The sequence below is a fragment of the Cavia porcellus genome, unplaced genomic scaffold (assembly GCF_034190915.1).
Source record: "Cavia porcellus strain 051 isolate PalLab524CR breed Dunkin Hartley unplaced genomic scaffold, mCavPor4.1 scaffold_2, whole genome shotgun sequence".
In the NCBI taxonomy this organism is placed as follows: Eukaryota; Metazoa; Chordata; class Mammalia; order Rodentia; family Caviidae; genus Cavia; species Cavia porcellus.
Window position 1 is genome coordinate 65,246,948 of NW_026947485.1, and position 25,796 is coordinate 65,272,743.

Genomic DNA, 25,796 nt, shown 5'->3' on the forward strand with positions numbered 1-25,796 from the left:
ACAGCCAGCCTGGGCTGTATCATGAGTTTAAAGCCAGTCTGAACTACAACGTGAGAACCTGTCTCAAAAACAAAACAAAACAAAACAGAACAAAACACAAACCCAAAACAAGCAATCCTCACCACACAAAAAAAGGCTTTGATTATAGATCAGTGGAATGGAACAGCATTTAAAGTTCAGAATAAGTCATAGCATATCCGTTAAGTTTTTGCAGTAATAAGGATTGAACTCAAGGCGTTTCCATTGAGCTATCGCTCAAGTCTTTTTTTGCTCTATTTTTTATTTTATTTTTTTTTTATGCTTACTCTTTGTTTTGTTTTTTTAAAATTTTATTTAAGGAAAAAAGCAGAGAAAGGGTACAAGTTATACAGATTTACAGAAAAAAATAAACAGTAGGAAATCACTAGTTAATGGATTACATATTGTTATCCTAGAAATAATTGTTCAAGTCACAAAATTAAAGCTTGTAAAGTGGACATTCCAACAGTGGGACTGCAAACAGTTCCGTTCAATGATCCAATAAAACTCAGTGATATCATTTTCTATCTTATACATTTAAATATACATGCAGTTATATCATTTAGAGCCTTTCTTTTCCTCTCTTTTGTACAATGACAATTACACATTTTGGGTTTTGTTGCTCCCACAGTTCTTATTACTTTTTTGGAAGGGAGTAGAACCAAATGTGACCTAACAGAACAGAGTCAATCAAATCAAAAGGGTGGACATAATAGATAATGTAAAAGCATAATACAAGGTGATCAACAATGGGTACCATAATGCCTCCCGCTATCTCTAATAGAATTGCCTATATCATCAGTCACAATAAAATTGAACAAAACAGTAAAGAACAAAGCTGACAAAACCAAAACATTGGAGACACTATAGGTCTTCAAAAGTAGATAAAAGTCAACAAGAATGGGCGTCATAATGAATCTCACTATCTTCACAGCTGTTGCCTAAACTTTCGAACCTGGTACTATCAATCAAAACAGAATAGGGGGACATCAGTCAAAAACAAGATGGTGAGAGTAATACAGGACTTTAAATCAAGATAATGGAAAGTCAAAGTGGGTTGCTATAATATATCCTGCTATTATTTATTTATTTTTCCTTTAATTAAAAGGATAAAAATAAAAAAGTAAATAATGAAGTGGAGATTGAGATAAAAGAGGGCATAACAGCAAAACAGCGCAGATCAAAACATAACCATTTAAGCACAATAGTGTTTCACCACAAGATAATCCTGACATAAAAGTAGTTACCATATTGTCTCTTTCCTTGAAATCTTTGAGTACAACTTCGTACACTATTGCATCAAACATATCAAAACAATATAAAACCATTCAAGAGAACGACAGCATTACAGGGTATTTAGAATCAACTAACAGAAAATGAACAATGGTTTCTGTATAATCTCCTTGTCTTTAAAAGTTTTTGCTTATACTATCGTACATAATAAAATCCAGTAAGATACAACCTGTTTAGAACAATGGAGACAGAAGAACAAAAGCTTGATGAGACTTCAAAACAAGATGATACTAAATCAGTATTACCTATTAAGATGTCATTTTCTCCAAAATAGCTGTTCCTATCATCCAATCTTCTCTGCCTCTTTTCTGTTGAGCTCTTTTTCTGTCATTAGTTGTCAGTTTGTCTTCTTCATTTTGTTTTCTGCTCCATTCATTGTGGCCTCTCTGCCACTATTTCTGGATTCTTTGTATTTTTCTTTTTTAGAATATCCTGCAGTATTCTCTGTAGAGTTGAATTGGTGGTTGCAAATTCCCCTAGTTCCTCTTTATCCTGGAAGCACCTTGTTTTTCCATCAATTTCCAGGGATAGTTGTGCAGGATATATCAATCTTGGCTGGAGATTATTATTTTTCAAAGCTTGAATTATTTCCCCCCACGCTCTTCGTGATTTGATGGTTTGTGCAGAGAAATCTGCTGTAATTCTGATGGGTGTTCCCTTGTAAGTGGTCTGTTTCTTGTCTCTGACAGCTTTTAATATTCTGTTCTTGTATTGAATTTCTGGAATTTTGATTATTATATGCCTGGGTGTAGCTCTGTTTGGGTTGTAGGTGGCTGGGGTTCTGTATGCCTCATCTGTCTGAGTATCTTTACCTTTTGCTAAATTAGGAAAATTCTCCTGGATTATTTCTGTGAGTAGCTTTTGTAGTTCACTTGTTTGTGTCCCTACTTCTTCTTTTATGTTCTTAATTCTTAAGTTATGGATCCTCTTATCATCTTCTAGTCTTTGTATTATTGCTGTTTGTTTCTTTGTTACTTTTAAGAAGTTTTTCATTTCATTCTCCCATATTACAAATCTACCCTCCAGTTCAGATAGTCTGTCCTTAGTTTCTTTCAAGCTGTTATGCCAGTTTTCGATAGAGTTTTTAGTTTCCTGGTAGTCTCTTTGAACCTGCTTCACGTATTCTATGCTTTCTCTATTTTCTCCATCAAACAATTCTCCCCTCTTTTTCTGTTCTTCCATTCCACCATCTGTTTTTTCTTGGGTGGTGCTTAGCATTTCTCTAACTATTCTGCTTATTTGTAGTTTCAGGTCATTAATAACTTCATTCCTGAACTGATCTATGAGGCTCTCTAGATGGTGCTTTTTGTCTATTGGTGCGGTGACTGCTATTGCCTGTTTCTTAGGATTGGGGGCCGAGGAGCCTTTCTTGTTGCTGCCTCTTCTCATATTCTTCGTTCCTTATATAGGAGGCCCAGCTTCCCTCCCTGTCAGCCACAGCCTGATCGAATTGCGCTGGTTAGGTGTTCCCACGCACCGCAGCACACCAAGGAGTTACGGACCAGGCAGCCTACGTGGGGCCCGCCCCTCCAGGCCACCCTCAGGCTCTGGGATCTGGGTTATGCCAGCCTACTGGGTCTCCACCAGCAGCCTCACGTAGGCTAGGCACTTCTCACCAATCCCGCTTGAGAGGGGGATACGTGGCTGAATTCGCTGCAGCGCCCCGCTACCGCAAGTCTGCCCAGTCCCAGAATGTCTTCTGCTGGGGTCTCATTAAACTGTGGGAGAGTGTCAGTTTCTCTCACTCACCTCACCGCAAGTCAATGCACAGCTCCCCGCCCGTCCTGTTTTCAACTCTGTTCGCCGATTCCTGTTCTCAGAGCTCCCACGCGTCTGTCTCCCTGCTGAGCCGATGTAGATGCACCCGCCGTGCGGCGGGAAACCCAAATCGTGGCTTCCAATGGCGCGGGCTCCAGCCTCCACACTGAGGCCCCTCTGTTCCTGTTCTAGCACCAGGACTGCATTCCAAGTTGGTTTCTCTCAGCCCAGTTCGTTCCTGGGTCAGCAGAACATATCTCCACCTGCTTATGACTCCTTATTCCGCACCATTCCTGAATTCTAAGCCGAGTCTTTCAGAGAGCCTCTGTAGCTGCTGCTATCTGTCCGCCATGTTCTCCTGGAAGTCCCTTGCTCTATTTTTTAAAAGACAGCTTTTAGGGCAGGAATGTAGGTCAGCAGTGCCACACCTGCCTGGCAAGTACAAGGTCCTGAGTTTGATTTCTGGTAAAAAAAAAAAAGAAAAGAAAAAAAAAAGCCCTAAAGATAGCTTCTCACTATATCATTGAGTTGCTCAGGTTGGGCTTAAATGTGGGGTACTTCTGTTTCAGCTTCCCAGAAAGCTGGGTTACAGGCCTGTCATACCATACCTGGCTAGTTAATTGATTTTTTTTTTAAATCAGTACCAGGGATTGAACTCATGACCGCCTGCTTGCAAGGCAGGTGCTTAACGCCTCTGAGTGAAATCACCAGCCCCTTGATTTTTTTTTTAAACAAGGGTGCCAGGTGATAAAATAGAAGATAAGAGATTATTTCAACAAATGGTACTGGTACAAGCAGGTATTATGGAAAAGAAAGAATTTGGACACCCAGCTCATATCATGTACAAAAATTAACTTCTGAAACACGAAAGTCCTAAGTAGAAGGCCTAAATTGATAAAAACTCTTAGAAAAAAAATATTAGGCTACGCAATGGTTTCTTAGATATTGTACAATGTGGTGCCAATCATAATATTGAAAGAATGTACAAAGCCAAAATCTTAAAAGTAAAATTCTTAACACCTAAAATTCTCAAAAACTTATTAAAAGGCCAGTCAGAATACAGCAATAATGAGAACTTCCTTTTTTTAAAAAAAGTTTCCTTTTTTTGTGTGTGTTTTTTTTGAGATGGAGTCTCGCTATGTGGTTCAGACTGGCCTTGAGCTGACTTTGTAGCTCAGGCTGATCTCAAACTTGCAATGATCCTCCCACCTTAGCCTCCCAAGTGTTGGGATTACGCCCGGCTAAAGTTTCTTTTTTCTGCAGTGGCATTCCTTTCAGCTGGTATTTCAAGAGATTGAATGAATTAAAATATTTGCCTGAAGAAGCCAGTAATATTATTGAGTGGTTCAAAAATAATTATGTGCAGACCGTTTTTGAAGACACTTACACAATGGTGTTGCTGTTTAGTCACTGGTATTATTTCTGATAATTTGTGGAATGTGCAGAATGGAGTTCTATATACCCAAAGCAATATGGAAGCATGGCATTAAAGATGGGAAAACTATATTGAGAATGCTCATATGAGTGTATAGTGAAGCACAGGAATTTTAAAAAACTAGTTAAGTTCTTTATGATAAATGGAAACTAATCTATATGTATTCTCAGAGAGTGATAAAAGATGGAAAGAAAAAAAAGCAGCACTTGATTAAGATATGAGTCTTACAGGACAATGGTACTCAGGTGGAAAAAAAAAAGATATGAGTCTTAAACAATTAAAAAAATTAGACAATTAAAAAAATTTTTTTTGGTATCAGGAATTGAACACAGGACCTTGTACTTGTCAGGCAGGTACTCATGCTGCTGGCCCTAAAAATTTAATTTTTTTATTAGTAAATATTTGTCATTCATATTGTCTGAGTGTCATTCATATTCACATTTATCATAGGGAATTTATACCTACACACAATATATCTTAATTGTTTTTCTCCCCATTCCCTCCCCTCCCTTCAGCTCTTCTTTCCCTTCCTCTTTACACAAACTTTCTTCCTTGTTTTTCCTTCCCCTCCTCCTCCCTCATTTCCCTTCCCACTAAAACTTGGTCTAATACATACAATTATGAAAGTTGATGAACTGTTGTGGACTACTAAGGTTCTGCTAACCTGGGGCTTAGCTATCTGTAACATAACATCCACCCAACTTGGTACCAGACCCAGAGAAACAAGTTCTCTCTCCAAGAGTGACTTCTGTTCCCCTTCTCATTACAGAGACAAACCTCCCACTCCTTTTTTGCGAGAGCTGAGCCCTCTCCAATCACAAGACTCCACAACTACCTAAGCCTCCACCTCCAAGCCCTATTAAATCTGTCTCCTGTTTTACAGAGCAGTTTTCCTTCAAATCAGCTGTAAATGTGTCATTTTGCCCACCTCCCAAATTCCTCCCCCAGCTGCTGTATTCCTATAAAGTATTCTCATGCCCTCATCAAACGCTTCTTCCTACTTTGACTCCTTATCTCTGGAGCACTGCTTTAGACTGAGTGACAAAAATAATCAGTTGGTGCTGTTTTTTTAGACTGGAGTGGTTAGGGCCACATTGCTCCTGGGGGGGCCTATCCCCCAATTTGAGTCCTGCCCAACTTAAAAGCACCCCCCCACACACATACACTGTTTCTCTTCCTCCTGGGAGTTCCCTGCCATTGTTTTTGCTACAACCCATCCACCACCAGCCAGCCTCCATTTCATCAGGTTCTCACAAGGTGAGCTACTCTCCTGGCTGCCTTGTAAAGTCCTATGCCTTTGTTGAGCTACCTTGCTCAGTCTCACTCATTTCCCCTTGTTTCCCCTGGTGACAAATGGGAGACTCAACTCTTATGACATCTCCTTGAATGCCCTTCTGCAGTTGGTGATGACCCACCTCTGGTCAGCGACCCATTCTCAGTTCACTGGCTCACCCTTAATTTGATCATGATTAGAAATACTCGTTCCAGGGGCTGGGGATTTAGCTCAGCAGCTTAAGTGCCTGCCTTGCAAGCAGGCAGTCATGAGTTTGATCCCTGGTACCGAAAAAGACAAAAAAAAAAAAAAAAAAAAAACAAAAACAAAACAAAAAAAACCCAGAAATACTCGTTCCCTGCCATAGAAACACACTCCACTCTGGTGCCTGTTGGAAGATTACTTGCTGGGCTCTGTAACCTGTGATCTCTAAGTAAATGCGCTGGTGGTCTCAGAGGCACCTCATAGCCTACAACTTAGTTTTTTTACTGCAGGGTGGCTTGCTGGATAACAGGTGCCACCCTCCTTGATTTATAAGCCTTTGCTATCATGTGGCAAATGGTCCAAGTTGCTTATCTACAGGCCTTTTTTGCTCTCAGGGCATGCCTTCTCTCTCATTCAGGCATATGGAGTAGACCAAATACTTGGCCTTTGGTAACTCATACCAAGCTTTTGATCAGTCTCATCAAGACTTGGCTATGTAGGGACTGGGGATTTAGCTCAGCAGGCATAAGTTCCTGCCTGGCAAGCACGAAGTTGTGAGTTCAATTCCTGGTACCGCAAAAAAAAAAAAAAACAAAAAAAAAACAAAAAAAACCCAACACAACAACTTGGGTATCTGTAGTTCAGAGTGATTGCAGTTATAAAACCTACTATACATGATTACCCACTGCAGTGATAATACATTTATGCAATTCACCTTTATCTACTTATAAATACCAGTCTTCTGCTCATTACTGTTACAATACAGTGACTGTTAGTATAACTGAATGTTTATGCTTGCAAAAATATGTATATTACTGCCTATTTTACTGAAAGTGGTTTACGATTGTTTTTTGTTTCCCCTTTAACAATGTAAATGTCTTTAAAAATTTTTTTAAATTAGTTTTTCCAGTGTTACATTTTTCAGGACTTTGATCTTTCAGAATTTCAACATTTGGGATTATGGTGGTCAAGACCTTGTCTTTTGGGATTACAGCAAAAGTCTCCTTCAGGGATTTGGGAGGTGGCAGCAACCTAGAGAATAAAAACAAGTGTGAAGCAGGAAGACCAGATAGGATACTGTTGTAATGTAGACAAGAAATGATGAAAGCCTTACCTAAGACAGGGGCAACAGGAATGAAAATGTTTTTAAAGTGTTAAGAGTTATACGTTGGTGACTGGTTAGATGTCAAGCATAGAGGAGAAAAAAGGGTGCAGAGAGGTGTCCATTTGACATAGGCATTGCAGGAAGGCAGACTGGCAAGAAGGTGTGAGGAGATAAAGAGTTTAGTTTTAGACTCACTCGCTGTAAGATGAATAACTTTATAGGAAGAGGTATCTGGCATGCAATAGGGCATTTCCTATGTATTCTCTAACAGACTGTATTTACCTCATTCACTGGTGTGGCTTGCGTCTCAAAATCTGGCTCCCACCTAGCTAAATGAATGAATCTGATCAGTGTTAAACTCTATAAACCTTTATTAGAGACGCTTATATACAGCCACAGGAATAAACTGTGTTTGTAGGACTGAACGGCCGTTTCAAACATGTTGGGTACTCAACTCCTGAGAATACTGTTTTTGGTTATAGCGGCCTCAAACACCTCACAACTTCCTATCACATCTACACGTTTTTTCAAAAATCTGTTTTTCTAAAGACCACCGTACCTAATACCGAACATCTGCTAATTTTATGGCCATATATTAGTACCTTTCAGACTGGAAATTTGCTGGGGCGGGACGGTGATGACCTCATCATCTACTCCACGCCCCAGCGGCTACGGAGACAGTGTCTTTCCCAGAGCCCCGCACAGCACCTGGGCCGTGAGGCGCAGCCAGACCGCGCCCAGACGGAGGGGGTGCACCCCACAGCCCCGCGTGACGCCACATAGGCCGACATCACCTCAGGAATGCGCCGTGCAATCACAGAGCGCGCCGCATCGAGCGGACGTAGCCCCCGCCCCGGATCCCTCCGCCAGGCCACTCCCGCGCCGGGTGCCGGCACTCTGCACTCTCAGGCCCACAGGCTCTGGGGCCCTCGGTTCTTACATCGTGGTCACCTCTAAAGCCACTTTCGCTTGCGTGTAGGACCCCTCTCGCCACTGTTTTAGGGCGCGTCCTCAGAGCCTCTCGTAGGCGCAGGGAGACCTCGTCGGCGAGTCGTAGTGCTTATGGGCGTGGTTTGCGTCAGGCCCCGCCCCTTCCATGACGTTTTTGGTGGCGAGCGAGCGAGTGGTGTGCTGGGCTGCCCGGGGTTAGGTGTAGGTCGGTGTGAGGGCGCTGCTTCTCCACGCGGGTCTGCCTGTTTCTCTCGCTTGGTATCTTCTGAGAGGGCAGCGACGGGATGGCTCTGCTGGGTTTACTGCATGCGGGCGGGTCGTTGCTGGGACAGGTAGTGGATCAAGTGACCGGCAGCAGCCTTGTCTCCACGCTGCTGGTGGCCTGCGCCTTCACGCTCAGCCTGGCCTACCTGTACCGCCTGCCTTTGGACCACTTGGCCCATCTGTCACCCGGAGCGGTGGGTACAGCTTCTGTGGGCCGGGCGAGGCCTTGGCAGCTGAGGTGGCGGGAGGGAGGCTGGGTCCTTAGTCCTGGCCCTGCTGGGAGGTGGATGTGGTGGTCGTGGCCACAGCACGGCTGCTGATGGCGCTGGCTATCGCGACGTCTGTGACCTTGCCGGCCTCGGTATTGGGGCCAGCGGCCACCTATCTGATCCTGGTGAATCGTGCGTGCAGCGTTTGTGGTCGTTGTGACTACTCTGCAGTCCAGCCTGGTTGTGGACCTTACTGGCTGACTTCCGACTTTGGGGGCTTGAGGAAGACCTTCATGATGATGCGCTTGGCAACTGCGGCCCTTGTGGTCGACACCCTATAGATGGCAGCTTATGTCGGTGTCCAGGCTTTTGTGTTCAGTTTGGTAAAGGGGAGTTTCAGGGATGCGGTAAGGGGTTTCTTATAATACTGTTAAAATACCAGTTTCTTTAATTAGGGATTGGCCACCAGTCTTAAATCTGCCAAATATGTTTGATGAATGCACCCTTAATAAGCAACTATAGATAGATTTCAAAAACTACCCTTTACTGACAGTGAAATGGACAAACCAACTACACAGTACTTAGATCAAGGTCTGGGTTAAAAGATTTTAAACTTTATTTGAACTACGACAGGCACGAGGCAGGGTTAGTAGTAGTATTTTTCCTACAGGTGCGATTTTTGAGGAAGTAGTGTATGTTTTTGGAAAGTATGTTATTTTTCTTGTTGCTGGGACAAAATATGCAACACCCAACGTTAAAGGGGTAAGGTTTATTTAGCTTTCAGTTTGTAGTGGTTTTAGTCCAAAACTGGCTGACTCCAAGGCAGGGTGACTGGGCAGAGAACAGTTCATGGTGCAGAAGACAGCAAAGGCAACAGGGAGAAAGAGGCCTCTTTCTGTCCCTTGTATTGTATGCAGGCAACTTGCCCCTAGGGTGGGTGTAGCACTCACATCCTTAATCAGTTGACTGTGAAAGCCTGCCCCACCCTGCAACCCTGTTGGGATTTGGGGGAACATCCAGACACAAACCATAACACATCTAAACAGTACCATCCTTTGTCATTGCAAGTTTCATTTACAGGAAACTTAATGTAATATGTGGATATCATTTTGTAACATTTGATGTATGGTTTATGATGAATGTTAAAGAATTTCTGTTAGAATTGATGTATTTCCTTTAAAATTGATGGATCTAATTCATTTGCAGTGAAAGAAGTATGAGATGTGTTCTGTTCACTGTAAATGCAGATTAAACATTTCCCTTATGTCAACTTAGTGTTGGCCTTTTCTGTTTCTTTGAGGAAGATTCTGCAACTACTAATGGTTAGAAAGGCTAGCCTGAATCACTGGTAATACTACGGTGTCTATTTAGAATTGCAGTGCTTGTTCAACTATCCTGTTTTGAAAAAGAATTTTTTTTGAGATAGTATTGTTGTATGGTTCAGGCTGGTTTTCAACTTGTTATGTAGCCCAGGCTGGCCTTGAACTCAGTGTGATCTTCCTGCCTCAGCCACCTGAGTGGAGGTGTGCATCACACCTAGCCTTGAATTTCTGTTCTTTTAAATAGTATTCATCATAGATATTGGCTGTTTAGCTCTTCTTAAGTTACTTATGATGCTTCACTTTTTGGTAGTTTTCTTTTAGGACTGATAGAAAATTTGATTACATTATTTGGTTATGAAACTGAATTGAGTTTTTTTCTTTAAAATTAAATAAGAAATGAACTTTTTTTTTTTTTTTTTTTGGTACCAGGGATTGTACTCATGACCTTGTGCTAGCCAGGCAAGCACTTAATACCGCTGAGCTAAATCCCCGGCCCAAGAAATGAATTTTGTTGCTCTTTTCACTTACAGAAAACTCCACCGTACATTTTCTCTCCAGTTCCATTCCTTGGGCATGCTGTAGCATTTGGGAAAAATCCAATTGAGTTCCTAGAGAATGCATATGAGAAGGTAAGTCTTCTAAATAACTAGAGAAAAAGTAGGTTAGATAGATAAGTGGAAGAACATTTTAAAATTGTGTCTTTATGATTACAGAGAGTATAGAAACAAATGGAAGCTACCCTAGTATAAGAGATGGAGAAGTCTTGTAAACTACTATTTTAGCTTCTGTGCATGTCCTGAGGTAGTCTGAGAGTCCCCTGAGGAAATGTAGTTCTGGCAATTATTGTTTAAGAAACAGTGTTCTAAATTTTGTTTTCACTGATTGTAGTTAAAATTGATAAAATTGACCCTCATTTTTCTTAACCATGCATCTGTGGAATTTCTAACCTGCCTGGTACATCCTCTGTGACTTTACTATCTACTTGTGTACTCAATCTTTGACCTTTCCTCTCTAATTAGCTTTCTTCTGTCACTTCAACCATTTACTGCTCGCGCTACTTTGGACTTGCTGTGACAGAATACCTGAGGTAAATAAAGGAGGAGACTTTTACTTTGGCTCATGCTTTCTGAGTCCTTGGTTTGACTCTGGCAGAAACATAGTGAAAGGAACGCTGTTCAACTTGTGGAAATCAGAAAGCAGAGCGAGAGAGGATTGCTAGTGGGCTTCTTCCTCTTTCTGTTTTTGTTCCATCCAGGCCCTTACTGTATTGGATGGTGCCATCTACATTCAAGGTGGTTCTCAGCCCAGTTTGCTATCCCACGTACTAATCATCTCTAGAAATCCCTCAGACATTTCCCTTCAGGGATTTACTTAGGTGGTTTCCCTTCAGTGAAAAACTTAGGTGGTTTTTCAATCCAGTCAGATGACAGTGATTAATCCTCACAGAGTTGTTCCCTGTTCCACTTTCTAATTTTTCTCAGGTCTTGGGTCACACCTCCTCATTTGCCTGTGTGACTCCTTTAATTATAATCATTCTTGACTTCATTATATTATCTGTTCCACTTTCCCATTTACTTTCTTCCTGATCTATCAGGCTTCTTCTTTTTTCTGTTTTTTACTTTTGGCCCATGGTTCATCATTTCAGTTACATTCTTGCCAAGACTTTAAGTTTCCTTGTTTCTAGAGCGGTTTGTTCCTCTCACTTGGCAAAACTCCAATGGTGGGAGAAGTCAGTTACTCAATTTCAGCTTTTTTGCATCAGATCAATTTCTTAATTTCATCATGACCTGCCTTGCATGAAATTTGAATATTGCTCAACAGTTCTGTTTTGTTCTTGTGATTGGCTGACTGAATTTCTTTCTTTTTTTTTTTTTTTTTGTTACCGGGGATTGAATTTACAACCTCCCACTTGCAGGGCAGGCGCTTATGCCACTGACCTAAATCCCCAGCCCCTGAATTTCCACATAGTTTAAACTTCCTTCTTTTGCTCATGAACACAAATGTCCTTAATGTGATTTCTGAGCAGACTCTGGTATAACTGCTGCCTGACTCTTAATTCTCATCTCATTTTTCCCACTGTTCTCATTCAGGACCGTTGAGCATGCTTGGCTGCCAAGCTGACTCCTGTTCATCTGCTGGGGCTCATTGTGGGTCTTTTTCCCTGTTTATATCTGCCTTTCATCACAGTTGTTTTTCTTTATGTACTACTGCCTCACCTGCATTTTATATTTATTTTCAGTGATTTACATATTTTCCAAGACACTGCTTCAGGAGTGAGGGACAGTATATTTTTGTTCATGATTATATTTCCAGAATTTAGTCTTTAATAGTAATAGTGATAATAATAATAAATGCAAAATGAAGCTTGTTACGCCTAACGAGTAACATCAACATGATAAAACCATTCGTTGTTGGTGAGATAGTATAAAACTGATAATGACAAACTTCCTGGGTCTTCTATATGTTTTATAGAAAAGGACATATATTTCAGCTGCTGCTTAAATTTTTTAAAATTTTTTTTTATTTTTTTGTCTTTTTCCTTTTTATCGGTACTGGGGATCGAACTCACAACTGTCTGCTTACAAGACAGGCGCTTGTGCCGCTGAGCTAAATCTCCAGCCCCCGTGTAAATTTATTTTTAACTAAAGAGGGGAGGGCTGTATATTCTCAGAGATACTCATTCCAGAATTGTTTATGAAAACAAAACCTTGATAGCATTACCCATAGCCAATAATGAAAAAGCAATTAAGTTAACATCATGGTGTATAATAATAGAAAACAATGGTTGACTAATGTTTAAATGATAAAAAATGTTTTCAGTATAAAAAGTGGAAAACAGAATAAACAGTTGTCTTTATATTGAATTTGCAACTAGATCAACATATTTATAAATTTAAATAAATACAAGAGGGGTTGGGGTACGAAGTTGAAACAGATTCCTTTAAAATATATGAATTTTATTTTTTGGCTATGCATTGTATGATTTAAGTAGTAGTAGTAGTTGTTTTCATTGTTGTGTGTGTGTGTGTGTGTGTGTGTGTGTGTGTGTGTGTATGCGTTTGGTAACTGTCACTATGAGTGCTTTTCTCTCTTTAGTATGGACCTGTATTTAGTTTTACCATGGCGGGTAAGACATTTACTTACCTTCTGGGGAGTGATGCTGCTGCACTGCTTTTTAATAGTAAAAATGAAGACCTGAATGCAGAAGATGTCTACAGTCGTCTGACAACTCCTGTTTTTGGGAAGGGAGTTGCATATGATGTGCCTAATGCAGTAAGTAACACTGTTGTCTTGAATAAGGACAAATTTATACTGTGATAGTTATAGCTAGTACTGTAATATTACACATTTACAATGTGGAAACATTTTATTCCTTGGTTCAAAAAATCTGAGGTGCATGAGACATTTAAAAGGAGAAAAACTACACTGATAAGGAATGTATATTTTGTTTTATACCTGCTAAATAAAGTGCTTCCTCTAAAAAGAAATGTAATCAGTGATAAGAGGATATTGGAATTTGTTTTGAGAAATTAGTAAGGAAATCCCATTATTTCATTAAAGGAGCTTTTTCCCTACCTATTTCTCCCTGAAATTCTATCATAAGTGCTGGAAGAAATTGCTAACTTCAGAAGTTCTCTTTCTAATGTAATCATTCAGGTACAGTGAGCATTTGTTGGGTGCTTTTTTTCTTCTTCTAAAGTTAAGTATTAAAGTGCAGGTTGATACACAACATAACTTAGATGACTGGCTTGGTTGCTTCCTATGTGGACTTTGGCTAATGCACATAGACCCAAGTGTCATAGTTAGTTTTCTTATTGCTGAGACACAATACCTGACACCCATGATTAAAGGAGGAAAAGTTTATTTGGATCACAGTTTGAAGAGGTTTTAGTACATAGTTTGTTGGCTCCAAGGCAGGATGACATGTCAGTTTTCTCTTTTGCAGAAGAGAAATAGCCCACATCAAGTAGTCAGGTGATGAGAGCACATTAGTCCTCTTTCTGTCCCCTTTTTAAATGTAATATCCTCTCTAAGGTGAGTGTGCTAGTCACACCCTTAATCGTAGAATTGTGCCCTGTCAATCAGTATACTGACTTAGTAATCATACAAGAGATCCAGCCACATCTGAAAAGCATCTCACTTCCTCCATGAGTGCTTGAGACTTTGAGGAGCCATCTAGATGACAGCCATGACACCAAATAAAGCAGTTAAAAATAGATTAAATGTCGTTTTTGAGAATGGTCATGTTGTGGGAGAATGACTACTCAAATTCAAAAGCCAAGGCCTCAGAGAGAATGATTCTACTTGAATTTAAAAGCAAAGTCCTCAGAAAAACTTTGTTTAGATTTGGTTTATCTATTCATTTCTCTTTTTACATCGTACTAGCCTCTTAACATATAAATGCCCTGAAGGATTAACCATTAGTTGTCTTTGTGTAAATTTATTTTACTCAGATTGTAGTCTCATTAAACTTGTGGAAGATAGTGTCACAGAGGTTGATATTTTCTTGGAAATAGAGGAAAAAAGCATGTTAAAGAGGATAAAAATAGTATCAAACTGTAAATGGACCTTCAGGAAATTGCAGTGGAATTTGGGTTGAGTTTAAAGACTGGAAATTAAAGACAACAGGGACAGGAAGCTCTGGAGTTAGAAGAGGGAAAAGGGTCTGTAGGAAGGAGGGCAGGAGGTGGGCCTCCTACTTTATTCATCTGGGACCTTGGTAGCAGACACTGTGCTTCCATCATTACTTCAGCTAAATGCATAGATGCTCTACGTTGCTGTATCTGGTCTAGTTTTTAAAAACTCTTACTGTTTTTTTTTTTTTTTTTTATAATTTTTCAGGATGTTTTCTTTGAATGTTACATAGTTAGACTAATTTAATGGACTGTATGATATAGCAGACATTATTGTAATGCTGTGTGACCTTGATTTTTTTTTCTTAAAAGATTTTCTTGGAGCAGAAGAAAATGTTAAAAAGTGGCCTTAACATAGCCCATTTTAAGCAGTATGTTCCTATAATTGAAGAAGAAACAAAGGAATACTTTAAAAGTTGGGGAGAAAGTGGAGAAAAAAGTAAGGTCCTGTTATTTCTACTTGTCCATGATTAGAAGTATAGAGTGCGTGCGTGCATGCGTGCGTGCGTGTGCGTGTGCGTGTGTGTGTGTGTGTGTGTGTGTGTGTGTGTGTGTGTGTATAAAATAGTATGGCAGGCTGGGGATTTAGCTCAGTGATTTGAGTGCCTTTCTGGCAAGCGCAAGGTCATAAGTTCGATCCCAGCACCAAAAAAATAAAAAGAAAAAATAATATGGCATATATACAGTTTCCTTGGATTTAATGAGAGGGACGTGTTCTGATTACTAAGGAGTAGTTACTGTAGATCCAGTTTTTCACTAGACTGTAATAATGTATTTCTTTAGAGGGGATTGCCTTACCTAAAGCAGGGATCAGTGTTTGATCATAGGGTAGTAGTATCCAGAGCAACAGGTCATCACATTCTGAGTGTGGGCTTCAGCTTCTGTAAGTGGAGTAGGAACCTGTTTTTATTTTTAGCATCTCTAAAGTTGGTATTGATGTATTTTCAAACCATACATAAAGCTGATGTGTAAATTAGAATGCCAACTTAATAAACATGTGAGTTTATAGTATTCAGAAGACCCAGAGAATTGGCTGATCTTCTCTTTTTTTGGCAGTCTGATTGGAAACCCAATTGTTAATGGGTCATTCTTTTTGTTATAGTAGAATGAAAGAACAGGAAATTACTTGGACAAATTTTGTGACTTATAAGTATCACCAAAATATGTTCGCCAGATGCATCTGTTTCCAGTGTTGAGATACACCATTTGGTGATTATAGTTTGCTTTTATATATTGCCAAAACTTCAGTGTTTAGTCTTGAGTCCTTTATTGATCTGGGAAAAATTCAGATCTTTGAACTGTCATCCCTTATTGTCTTTGTAGGCACAAAATAATCTTTTTTCTGGTTTGTTGTGCTGTGACCTGAAAATCAGATAATCCCATTGATTTTAATCTCCATTTTATCTCTAAAGAGCTCAGAAAAGAGATTTGGAGATGCCTTGGTGGCATCTGTCATGGCTGTCCAGAGGGCAGTTCCCTATTATTGTTGTTATTATTATTATTTTGGTACTAGGAATTGAACTCAGGACTTCACGCTTGCCAGGTAGTCACTAGTGTCTTATTATTATAGACAGCTAAATTAGATAAAAATATTTTAGGCAGTCAGACAAGGTTAGGCCCTTGAGGGGAGTCAGTACAGAGGATGAAAACATATTACAGCTGTGGCTGGAGGTGTATCTGTTAAAGACCAGGCCTCAAGATAAAGACAAAATGACCAGGCCTACATGCCTCACCAATGGATAAGCAATATACTATAATCAGTAACACTTGGTCTAATAAAGTCCAGATAGATATCAGTTATCTAGATGGGTGACCAGGACCTCCTCTTCTTTCAGCGTACACTTTCTATGTGATTTGCTTCCCCATTAGATCAGCATCACCTAATTAACTATACTTGTAATCTTATTGGCTGATGTAATTTTGTTCCAGGTTGAACATATCTCATAATATTATACCCATCTTGTGATTTTGTTCTATAAAACTTCCTTTGGCAGTGGGCTTATTGGCAACCCATTTGGGCCCCCTCCTCTTTCATAAAATTTCCTACTCTTAACCTCCATTGTTCCTTAAAATTCATTCTTCAATTTTGGGAAACTTGGTGTATCAGACATGTAATAGGTTGAGAATTACAATATTTCCCTAGGTCTTTTTCACTATGATCTGGTCCATTGACTTCAGTGTTCTGAATAGCCACATATCTGTCTTTTTTATGAATGGGATCTTGTTTTTCAGTTTTAATTCTATTTTCTATCACTATCTTTTTTTATTTTCAGCGAAACTATTTCATAAGTCATTTGGAAATAGTAATAATCTTTTTCTTCCCTAGATTTATTTGAAGCTCTTTCTGAGCTCATAATTTTAACAGCTAGCCATTGTTTACATGGAAAAGAAATCAGAAGTCAACTCAATGAGCAGGTGGCACAGCTGTATGCAGATCTGGATGGAGGTTTTAGTCATGCAGCCTGGCTGCTGCCGGGTTGGCTGCCTCTACCTAGTTTCAGGTATGGATAACAAGATATTGCACGTAGTTAATTTAACTTCTTATTATGTGCTGTTGATATGCTTTCAACTCTGGGGAGATTATGAACTCCTTTATAAGAATTCATGACAGGTTTTCATTATGTAGTAAACTTATTTAAAGTAAGTTTTAGGTAGTTAGAATGGTGATTTGCTGTTTATTCTAGTATTTTAAAGCTTACCTCTCATAATTTTTATACTCAGGAAAGTCGTAACTATCTCTGAAAGTTTCCTTTAAGCACTTGTTTGATACTCTAATGATTTTATAGTATATATGCTGCTAAATTAATTTCTTTTGAATATTTGTGCCTTTATTTAATATTTTCTTTGTCCCTTTGCTGAATATTCTGGGATTTGACTAAGGGCAGAGACTTTCTTTGATTCACAGAAATACTGCTTTTAAAACATGATGATTAACTGAGGGTCATGCACATTAGTACACTTTCTAAATCTTCACTGAATCACATCCATTTAGGTGAGTGATGGGGAGGAGTTAAATTGGTATTCCCTTTCCCTTCTATTTCTGCCCCTTTTATCTCTTACAGAATAAAAGTAGTCAGAATAAAAGAAAGTCAGAAGAGGTTCTCTGTAAGACTTCTCTGGAATTCATAGCACCTTGTAGGTGTTAGGAGCTTCACAGTTTTCAAAATTCTTTTCCTTTGTATTGTGTTGGGACACACAGCACAGCTTTTGGTCCTGGTTTTCCATAAACCCAGTCTGTTTCTTTCTGCCCTATCTCCTGGGTGAATCAGAATTCTTTAGTTTGCTGATGTCCTGGTCTTTTTTTTTTTTTTTTTTTTTTTTAACTTTGACAACCAAATTATTCCATTCATTGTCTTTATTTCGTTTCTTGGAATTGAACCCAGGGCCCCATGCATACTAAGCACACGCTCTCTGTCTGAATGATACCCCTGGCCCTCCATTTATCTTCAATAGGCTCTGCTGTATTCACAATTAAACTTGAATTTTTCTTTCTGTGCATAGCATCTGAGTTGATTTCCTATAGCAGTCTTTCAAGTGAAATACGCAGAAACTTGGAGTTTGTTATGAGAGAGTGCTTTGCAATTAGGTTGCCTGGTTTTAAGTGATAGTTCTGCTGTTCATTGGGTATGTGATTTTCGGCAGCCACCTTTGAGTTGGGGTGGCTGCTATATTGTTACATGGTGAGCAGCCTGTTTAAAAGTAAAGCTTTGGGAGTTGAAGTTAGTTTTCTGAAATCTACTTGAATTTTCCTCCCTGAAGAACGAAGTTATAGAAAAATGAAAGGTAGCTTCAAAAATGAATGAATCTTGTTCAAAATTGATTTGGTTAAAATTAAATTGTGTGTTGATTTAGAAAAGTATTTTACTTTCTGTTGAACTGAAAGATAACTTCCAAAGGAATTTTGTGCCTATTGTGTGCCTACAGTTAGAAGATGGTGTGTTAAGGATCTGAGACATACAGTATAACATTTTTGGGGTCTAAGAGCTATAGGAATTCTTAAGATTTTTATGAAGTTTTTCTTGGTTCTAGATTTTTATTTTCATTTTGTCATTGTACTGGGGATAGGGTCTCATATGCTAGCTAAGTGTTGCACCACTAAGATATATCCCCAGCCTCTTTTCATTTTTTGTTTTGAGATAAGGTCTCACTAAATTGTTGTCTGGGCTAGCCTTGAACTTGTGATCCTCAGCATGAGTCACCATACCTAGCTGATTCTACTTTTTGTAAATTAAATTAGAGTCCTTAATTAGTTAAGTAAGGTTGCCTTAAGCGAGGTCCTGGTTTTCAAATGAATTTAATTCTAGAAAGTATTTTTTTAAAAAGTCATTTTTATGTTTAAATTACAGGCGCAGGGACAGAGCTCATCAAAAAATCAAGAATATTTTCTATAAGGCAATCCAGAAACGCAGACAATCAAAAGAAAAAATTGATGATATCCTCCAAACTTTATTAGATTCTACATATAAGTAAGTGTTGTCCACATGAGATATTTAGTGAAAGTGGGAAATTACACATTAAAACATGGTTAAATAATATTTCCAGTTAAAAGATAGGGAGGTTGACAAAGTAAGTTTGTAACCGTGACCTTTGGATTTTAGATTGTTGAAACATAAATTACTGGGACCTCATTATTAACTAGAATCCCAGTGACTGAGCATGGTGACAACTTTTCATGTTTTCCACTGTCAGTCTCTTCCTGGGGCAAGGTGGGGGATTCTGATATAGGGTAGGTAGATGAAAGCAGCTGTTATGCCTGAAAAATATATTCTGGCGGAGACATGAAATGTGTTGGCCCAAATGTTCAGTTTCTGTGTGTTCATTCTGCAGAGATGGGCGTCCTTTGACAGATGATGAAGTAGCAGGGATGCTTATTGGACTGCTCTTGGCAGGGCAGCACACATCCTCAACCACCAGTGCCTGGTTGGGCTTCTTTTTGGCCAGAGATAAAATGCTACAAGAAAAATGTTATTTAGAACAGAAAACAGTATGCGGAGAGGACCTGCCTCCATTAACCTATGACCAGGTTTGTTGGATTTTATTTCATTTCTGTACCATAATGTTTAGCAGCTGTGGCTTGTCTATTTTAAAAGACAAAGGTTTTTTTTTTTTAATACTTAATTAGGGTTATCTGTGTTTTAGGAAATTTCCTATAACATTACCCTGGTCACATTCTCTTCCTGTTGTGTATTTTGGTCCTGAATTAGTATGACATATGACATGGATTTTTTTTCAGATGTTGATGCTTGTATTCCTGGAATAAATCTTACATCATAGAGTATACAGTGTGTCCTTTCTCTTTTCCTTCCTCCATCTCTCTCTCTTCTTGTTTTTTTTTTTTTGAGACAGGCTGGTCCTGAAGTTGCTGTGTTGCTTAGGCTGGCTTTGAATTTAACAGCTATCCTGCCTCAGACTCCCCAGTGCTAGGATTATAGCTGTGTGCTACCATGCCTGGCCTTCTTCCTTTCTCCCTTCCGTAACTTCCTCCTTTTTTTCCTTGTCCTTTTTGTGTATGCTGAATTTTATTTGCTAATATTTTGAAAATTTTTTACACTGTATTAAAAAAAATCAGGAAATACATTTTTATCTTCTTATACTACTACAAACCTTGCTTTTCTTGCCAGTATTCACTTTTGTTTCTTGAATCAACTCTCCTTTAGATTGTTAAAAGCCGTTGGTTGATTTTCGGGAGTTTTGAAAAAGTTGAGATTGGTGGTTTTTGCTAATGCTCTTGTTTTTTGGAGGAGTGAATCTCCTTTGTCTTCCATGCTGTTTTTCAGGGTGATTGCCCCTCTTGCTATTATCTTGCCTTTTTTCCTTTGTTGAAATTGGGCATTATAGTCCAAACCTCAGCCATCTTGAGCCAGTTGTCTCTTCTCTTCAATCCAGAGTGAAACCTGTCTTATAGTAATCAAGATGTTAAAATAACATTTTTATACTGTTGAGTATGTTAAGTATTTGTAAAGAATCAGGAAATAATTTTTCTTTTTAGCTCAAGGATCTAAATTTACTTGATCGCTGCATAAAAGAAACATTAAGACTTAGACCTCCTATAATGACCATGATGAGAATGGCTAAAACTCCTCAGGTAAGTCTCTTGCGTAGATTGCTCCTTCTGTGCCCCTGGTTTTTATTGATCAAACTTAGGAGATACAATGGTATCAAAGAGAAATTTCTTGAAAAAAAAATCACTTCTACATAATGTTAAATTTTATACTAAATATATGGACATTTTAATGGCAGATACTATATATATGCCTATCTCTAATGCTGTTTTCTTTTTTTTTTTTTTTTTTTTGTCTTTTTCCTTTTTATCGGTACCGGGGATCGAACTCACGACTGCCCGCTTTCAAGGCAGGCGCTTATGCCGCTGAGCTAAACCTCCAGCCCCTGTTTTCTTAATTCTCATTTAACAATTGAGTTTTTAAAATGTCATTTAAAATTGACATTTTTTTTGGTTTTAAAAATAACATTTTGTTGTAAAACAATTTAATCATATGAAGCATTGAAATTAGGTAGTGAAAGGCCCTCTGAAATGCTGCCTACCTCTGAAGCATTATGGATTTGTGTACATTGGTCCAACTCCTTGTTGGCTTACTTGGAGATCATTAGAGTAATTTTTAGCTGGTTTGTCATGTGGCTGGATTAGTTATTTGGCAAAATTCTCTAATGCAGTGTGTTGCTTGCATTTGTAGACTGTGGCAGGGTACACCATTCCCCCAGGACATCAGGTGTGCGTTTCTCCCACTGTCAACCAGAGACTTAAAGACTCCTGGATAGAGCGTCTGGACTTTAATCCTGATCGATACTTACGGGACAACCCAGCATCAGGAGAGAAGTTTGCCTATGTGCCATTTGGAGCTGGTAAGATAAGAGTTTTGGTTTGAAACGTTTTTGTTCTGATAACATTTGTCCCTATCAGCATAATGCATGTGAATTTTTTTTACAAATGTCTTTCACTTTGGCTCTGATTACTGCCTCTGGCATCACCAGGCTTTTTCTATTTTGGTTGTTCTTGTGACTTCATATGGCCTCCCTATAAGGGCCTACCCTAAATCAGTGTGACCCCATCTTAATTACATAAAGATCATTTCCAAATAAATTTATATCCTGAGATTCTTGATGGACTTGAATTGGGAGCAGGGGGTATAGAACTCAAAAGTTAAATAACCCCAGTTTCTTTTTTTTGAACTCATGACTGCCTGCTTGCAAGGCAGGCGTTTATGCCACTGAGCTAAATCCCCAACCCCCATAACCCCAGTTTCTTTCAACAGTTTTTTGTTTTTTTTTTTTTTTTGCGCTTAGGCCACTGAGCTAAATCCCCAGCCCATCTTTCAACAGTTTTTAAAGAGGCAAAGCTTGTTGTGTTGCCTAGACTAGCTGCAAAGTCCAGGCTTTAGCACTTCTGTTGTTTTAGCCTTCTCAGTAGCTGAGACCTTACCTGCAAACCACTATTCCTTACTTCAACCATTTTGTACTTTGTAGTAAAGCTGTTTATCTATATTGGTGTGTATAACTTTAGTTCATCTATTTTCATGTTGCATTTTGTTAAATCATCAGACATTACCAAAATTTGTTGATTGAGTTTAGCATACTTCCAGTTTTTTTGCTATTAAAAATAACCCTTTGTGGGGCTGGGGCATACGTAGGATGTTATTTTCTTCCTTGGTTTGCTTTATGGATGTGAAAGATAATCAGATAACCATAAAAGTATTTCTGGGCACTCTGCTATGTTCCCTTGATGTATTTCTTGATCCTTATACAGTACCACACTGGCTTGGTTGCTGTACCCTTAGTCTTGAAGTCAAACGTGGCCAGTTTTAATTCCTCCAGTATGGTCTATTTTGAAGATTGTTTTGCGTCTTCTAGGCCTTTGTATTTCCTTGTACATGTTAGAACAAGTTTGTCAGTTCTGGTATGACTTTTCAAATTTTGACACTAGTAAATGTTATTTTTGAATTTATTAAATCTTCCATAGTGGCATTTTAAGGTTCCTGGCCCCTTTTTGTTCTCATGTATCTGCCATTTATTTTACTTTACATTTTATATTTTGACGCAAGGTTTTGCTGAATAGTTAGGCTGGCCTCAAACTTAGAGCAGTCCTGTTCCCTCTGCCTCTGAAGTGCTGAGATTACAACTGTACACCACTGTGAGGTTTTGATTGAAAGGTTCATATTGACTTTCAACTAGGGTTCTCTTGGGAAAGGAATTGAGAATGTTCCAGTACATTTCCAAACTAGAATACTATCTTATGATTCAAACTCAGATAGTTTTTAAATTTCAAAGTCATTAGAAAAAATCATGAGCCAAGTGCTGTTTTCTTAAAAACACTGAAAATATTCTGGAGCTTTAACCACTTACATTTTTATTTTATGTGAAAGATGTCTGAATATTTGCTCAAATGTGGTCAAATAAATTACTCCAGGCTTTTCCCCTATGGTATATACATTCAGACCCACACATTGACAAATTTTTCAAATATCTCCTACTATTTCTAATTATTATAATGATTTTAGTTATAGCAAATAACCAGTTCCAACTTTTTATTGGCTTAGAGTGAGTTGGAATTGTATTTTTTTTTACTAATTGGATGATGATATGGTTGAACGGACACAAATATAGCAGCACTCCAAGCAGTCCTGTATGACCGAGTTGGAGATACTGGATTTGTAGTATCCATGGCATAACTCATACATTTTAATTCATGAGAGTTATAACAATTGTTTGTAACGTAAGACAAAAGAATTTAAGTTTTTGATGAAAACTTTTTTTTTTTTTTAAACAGGGCGTCATCGTTGTATTGGGGAAAATTTTGCTTATGTTCAAATTAAGACAATATGGTCCACCCTGTTTCGTTTATATGAATTTGATCTTATTGATGAATATTTTCCTGCTGTGAATTATACAACTATGATCCACACTCCTGAAAACCCTGTTATCCGGTACAAACAGAGGTCAAAATGAAGAATGCCACAATGAACTAACGGGACAGCAGTGTAAGCTGCAGATGCATCCGGAGAGAATGAAGTTTACAAAATAACACTCAGCGTGCCGTGTTTTTAATTCTAAAAACAAGTTTTATGATTTTAATATTAACTGATCTATCAAATATAGTAGTATTTGAAATGTTATATAATAGTTTTGATACTTCCGTGTACTTTAAGGAAGCCAAATTAGTGAAAGGAACTGTTTTCTAAGTAATTGGCCGATTCTAAGTAGTAATACGAATTTTAAAAGCATATAGACCTCTTGGCAAGTTTATTCAGCAGAGTCAGGTCTGGGACCACTTCTGCAAGGTACAAAGAGCCCAAGAATACTTGGAAGAACACAAGTTATTCATTTACCTTGGTAATTTTTATGTGTAAGGATGGGAGAGTAAGAATGAACTCACAGTGAAAGCCTTGGATAGAAAAGAATACCATTAATTGTTTTGGTATGAAGATAGATACCAGTGATGGGACTATAATGCAGAAAAATAAATTCTCTGAATTTTAATTGGGAACACTATTGGAAATAGAGAAATCTAAGTTTGTTCCTTGATAATATTTCCTAAAAATAAATTAACATTAAAGGTTGCTTGAATTTTAATATAATTGCTAAATATCAGCTATTTCTCATCTGCTAAATAATGCATATTTCTACAAGGTCGTATTTGTATAAAAGTCCTCAGTGGGTAGTTATTTCCTCCTTGGCTCAAGGTTGTTCCCTGTCTCCTCTCCAAAATCCAATTTGGGGTGTTTCTAGTACTGCTACTTTTGATTCAGTTTGTTTTGAACTGAGGACTAAAGAACACAGCAGTGTACTAGGTACTGTGCTTCTCTGTGTAAAATACAGATTCATTGGATGGTTCACTGGTTGCATTTTGAAGCCTGTATTTGGGAATGAGCCTAACTGAAATATACTGGCAGCCTAACTACGTGAGATAATTGCATTTTGACCACATGATCCATTTTTACCAGATGCAGCCAAAATGTTTTCCTGTGTGTATGCTACATTCTGTTGAATGAGGCTGGAAGACTCATGTTAGACTCTTGTGAAAGCAAAATCTTCACTATTTTTTGCATTAAAATTCTCTTTGAGAAAAATTGTTTATGAAGTGTGTACTTCAGTGAGTAGAACTGGGGCATCCTGGAATCTGGATGGGGAAAATTATGTCTTGCACTATTTTTCTTTTTACACATAGCTCTTGTTCACTTATTTTAAAGGCACAGTTGTCTGCCTTGGAGAAACATGATTTATTTACAGGTAGATATTACACATGATCCAGTTTTGACAGCAGTGATAATGTCTTCTTAGGTTTCTTTGGGGGAAATTATCAAGAGTAATATTAAATATGCTGGGTTAAGAGAATAGTTTTTTAAGATATTTTGTCCTCTAAGTGGCTATATCAGTTACATTTCCATCAGCAACTTGTGAGTTTCTACAAATTTTTCATTGTTCGTTGAGACAGTTTAGTTACATCTTGTATACTAATTTTTTTTTTTGGTACTGGGAATCAAACTCAGGACCTCAAATGCAGGTGCTGTGCTGCTGAGCTCGATAAGTTTTAAAGTCTGACAGATTTTTGTGTTGGTTTCCTTTGCAATGCTGCATGTTTTATTTCTTTAAAAGCACTATTATGAAAAAGGATCTATACGTTCACCAGACTGAAGAGATTTCATAGCACAAAAAAGTAAAACCTGAATGAAGGTTAGAAGGAAAACTGGTGGATAGTTTCAGATATCCACCAGTTACTAGGGGAGGATTCCTGGGTAATCGAATCTCTTGGAGCCTAACTTACTAATATAGGAAATTTGAGTAATTAGAGACATTGAAGAATGTAGCAATGTACTAGGTACTGTGCTTCTTTGTGTTGAATATAAATAATAAGACATTAGATAAGAAAATCCTTTAAATGTTAGTGACCGGTATTACTGCTGCTTTAGTGAGAGGCCACAAGGCTGGGAAAGACTTAAATAACAGGTAACAGTGGCACTTGTGTTACCTCTGGGAACCTACCAGTCTGAATTTGGCTTGGCAGGTATATTTAATTCTGTAACATTATGATCAATACAATTTAAGATTCTTTAAGCTAAATGACCTCTGTGTCTTAATAGGCCAAGACATTTACATCTTTGAATAGAAGAAATACTAAATACAAAAGAGCAAATATGGATTAGTCACACGAATACCATTAAAATGTAGTATTTCCCATAGATTAAAAACATACAAAAACAAATGGAAAACTTTCTTCATTAAAGGCACAGAAAAGCCCTAATACCTACTTCACGAATTAGGGCAATAACCACAGGACAGGCATAAAGAAGTATGGCTCAGTTATAAAATAAAGAAGA

The 25,796-nt window shown here is 38.4% G+C and overlaps 1 protein-coding gene across 1 annotated transcript; it reads left to right on the plus strand.

Annotated features, from left to right (window-relative positions):
- Positions 1-8,158: 8,158 nt before the first annotated feature.
- Positions 8,159-24,548, plus strand: LOC100730760 (lanosterol 14-alpha demethylase). Its single transcript, XM_003475094.5, has 10 exons — positions 8,159-8,495; positions 10,363-10,461; positions 12,929-13,105; positions 14,779-14,905; positions 16,793-16,967; positions 18,813-18,932; positions 19,294-19,489; positions 20,456-20,551; positions 21,159-21,327; positions 23,249-24,548. Exons 1-10 carry the CDS (start codon positions 8,322-8,324, stop codon positions 23,425-23,427), a joined length of 1,512 nt encoding a protein of 503 aa, XP_003475142.1. The 5' UTR covers positions 8,159-8,321; the 3' UTR covers positions 23,428-24,548.
- The last annotated feature ends 1,248 nt before the right edge of the window (positions 24,549-25,796 follow it).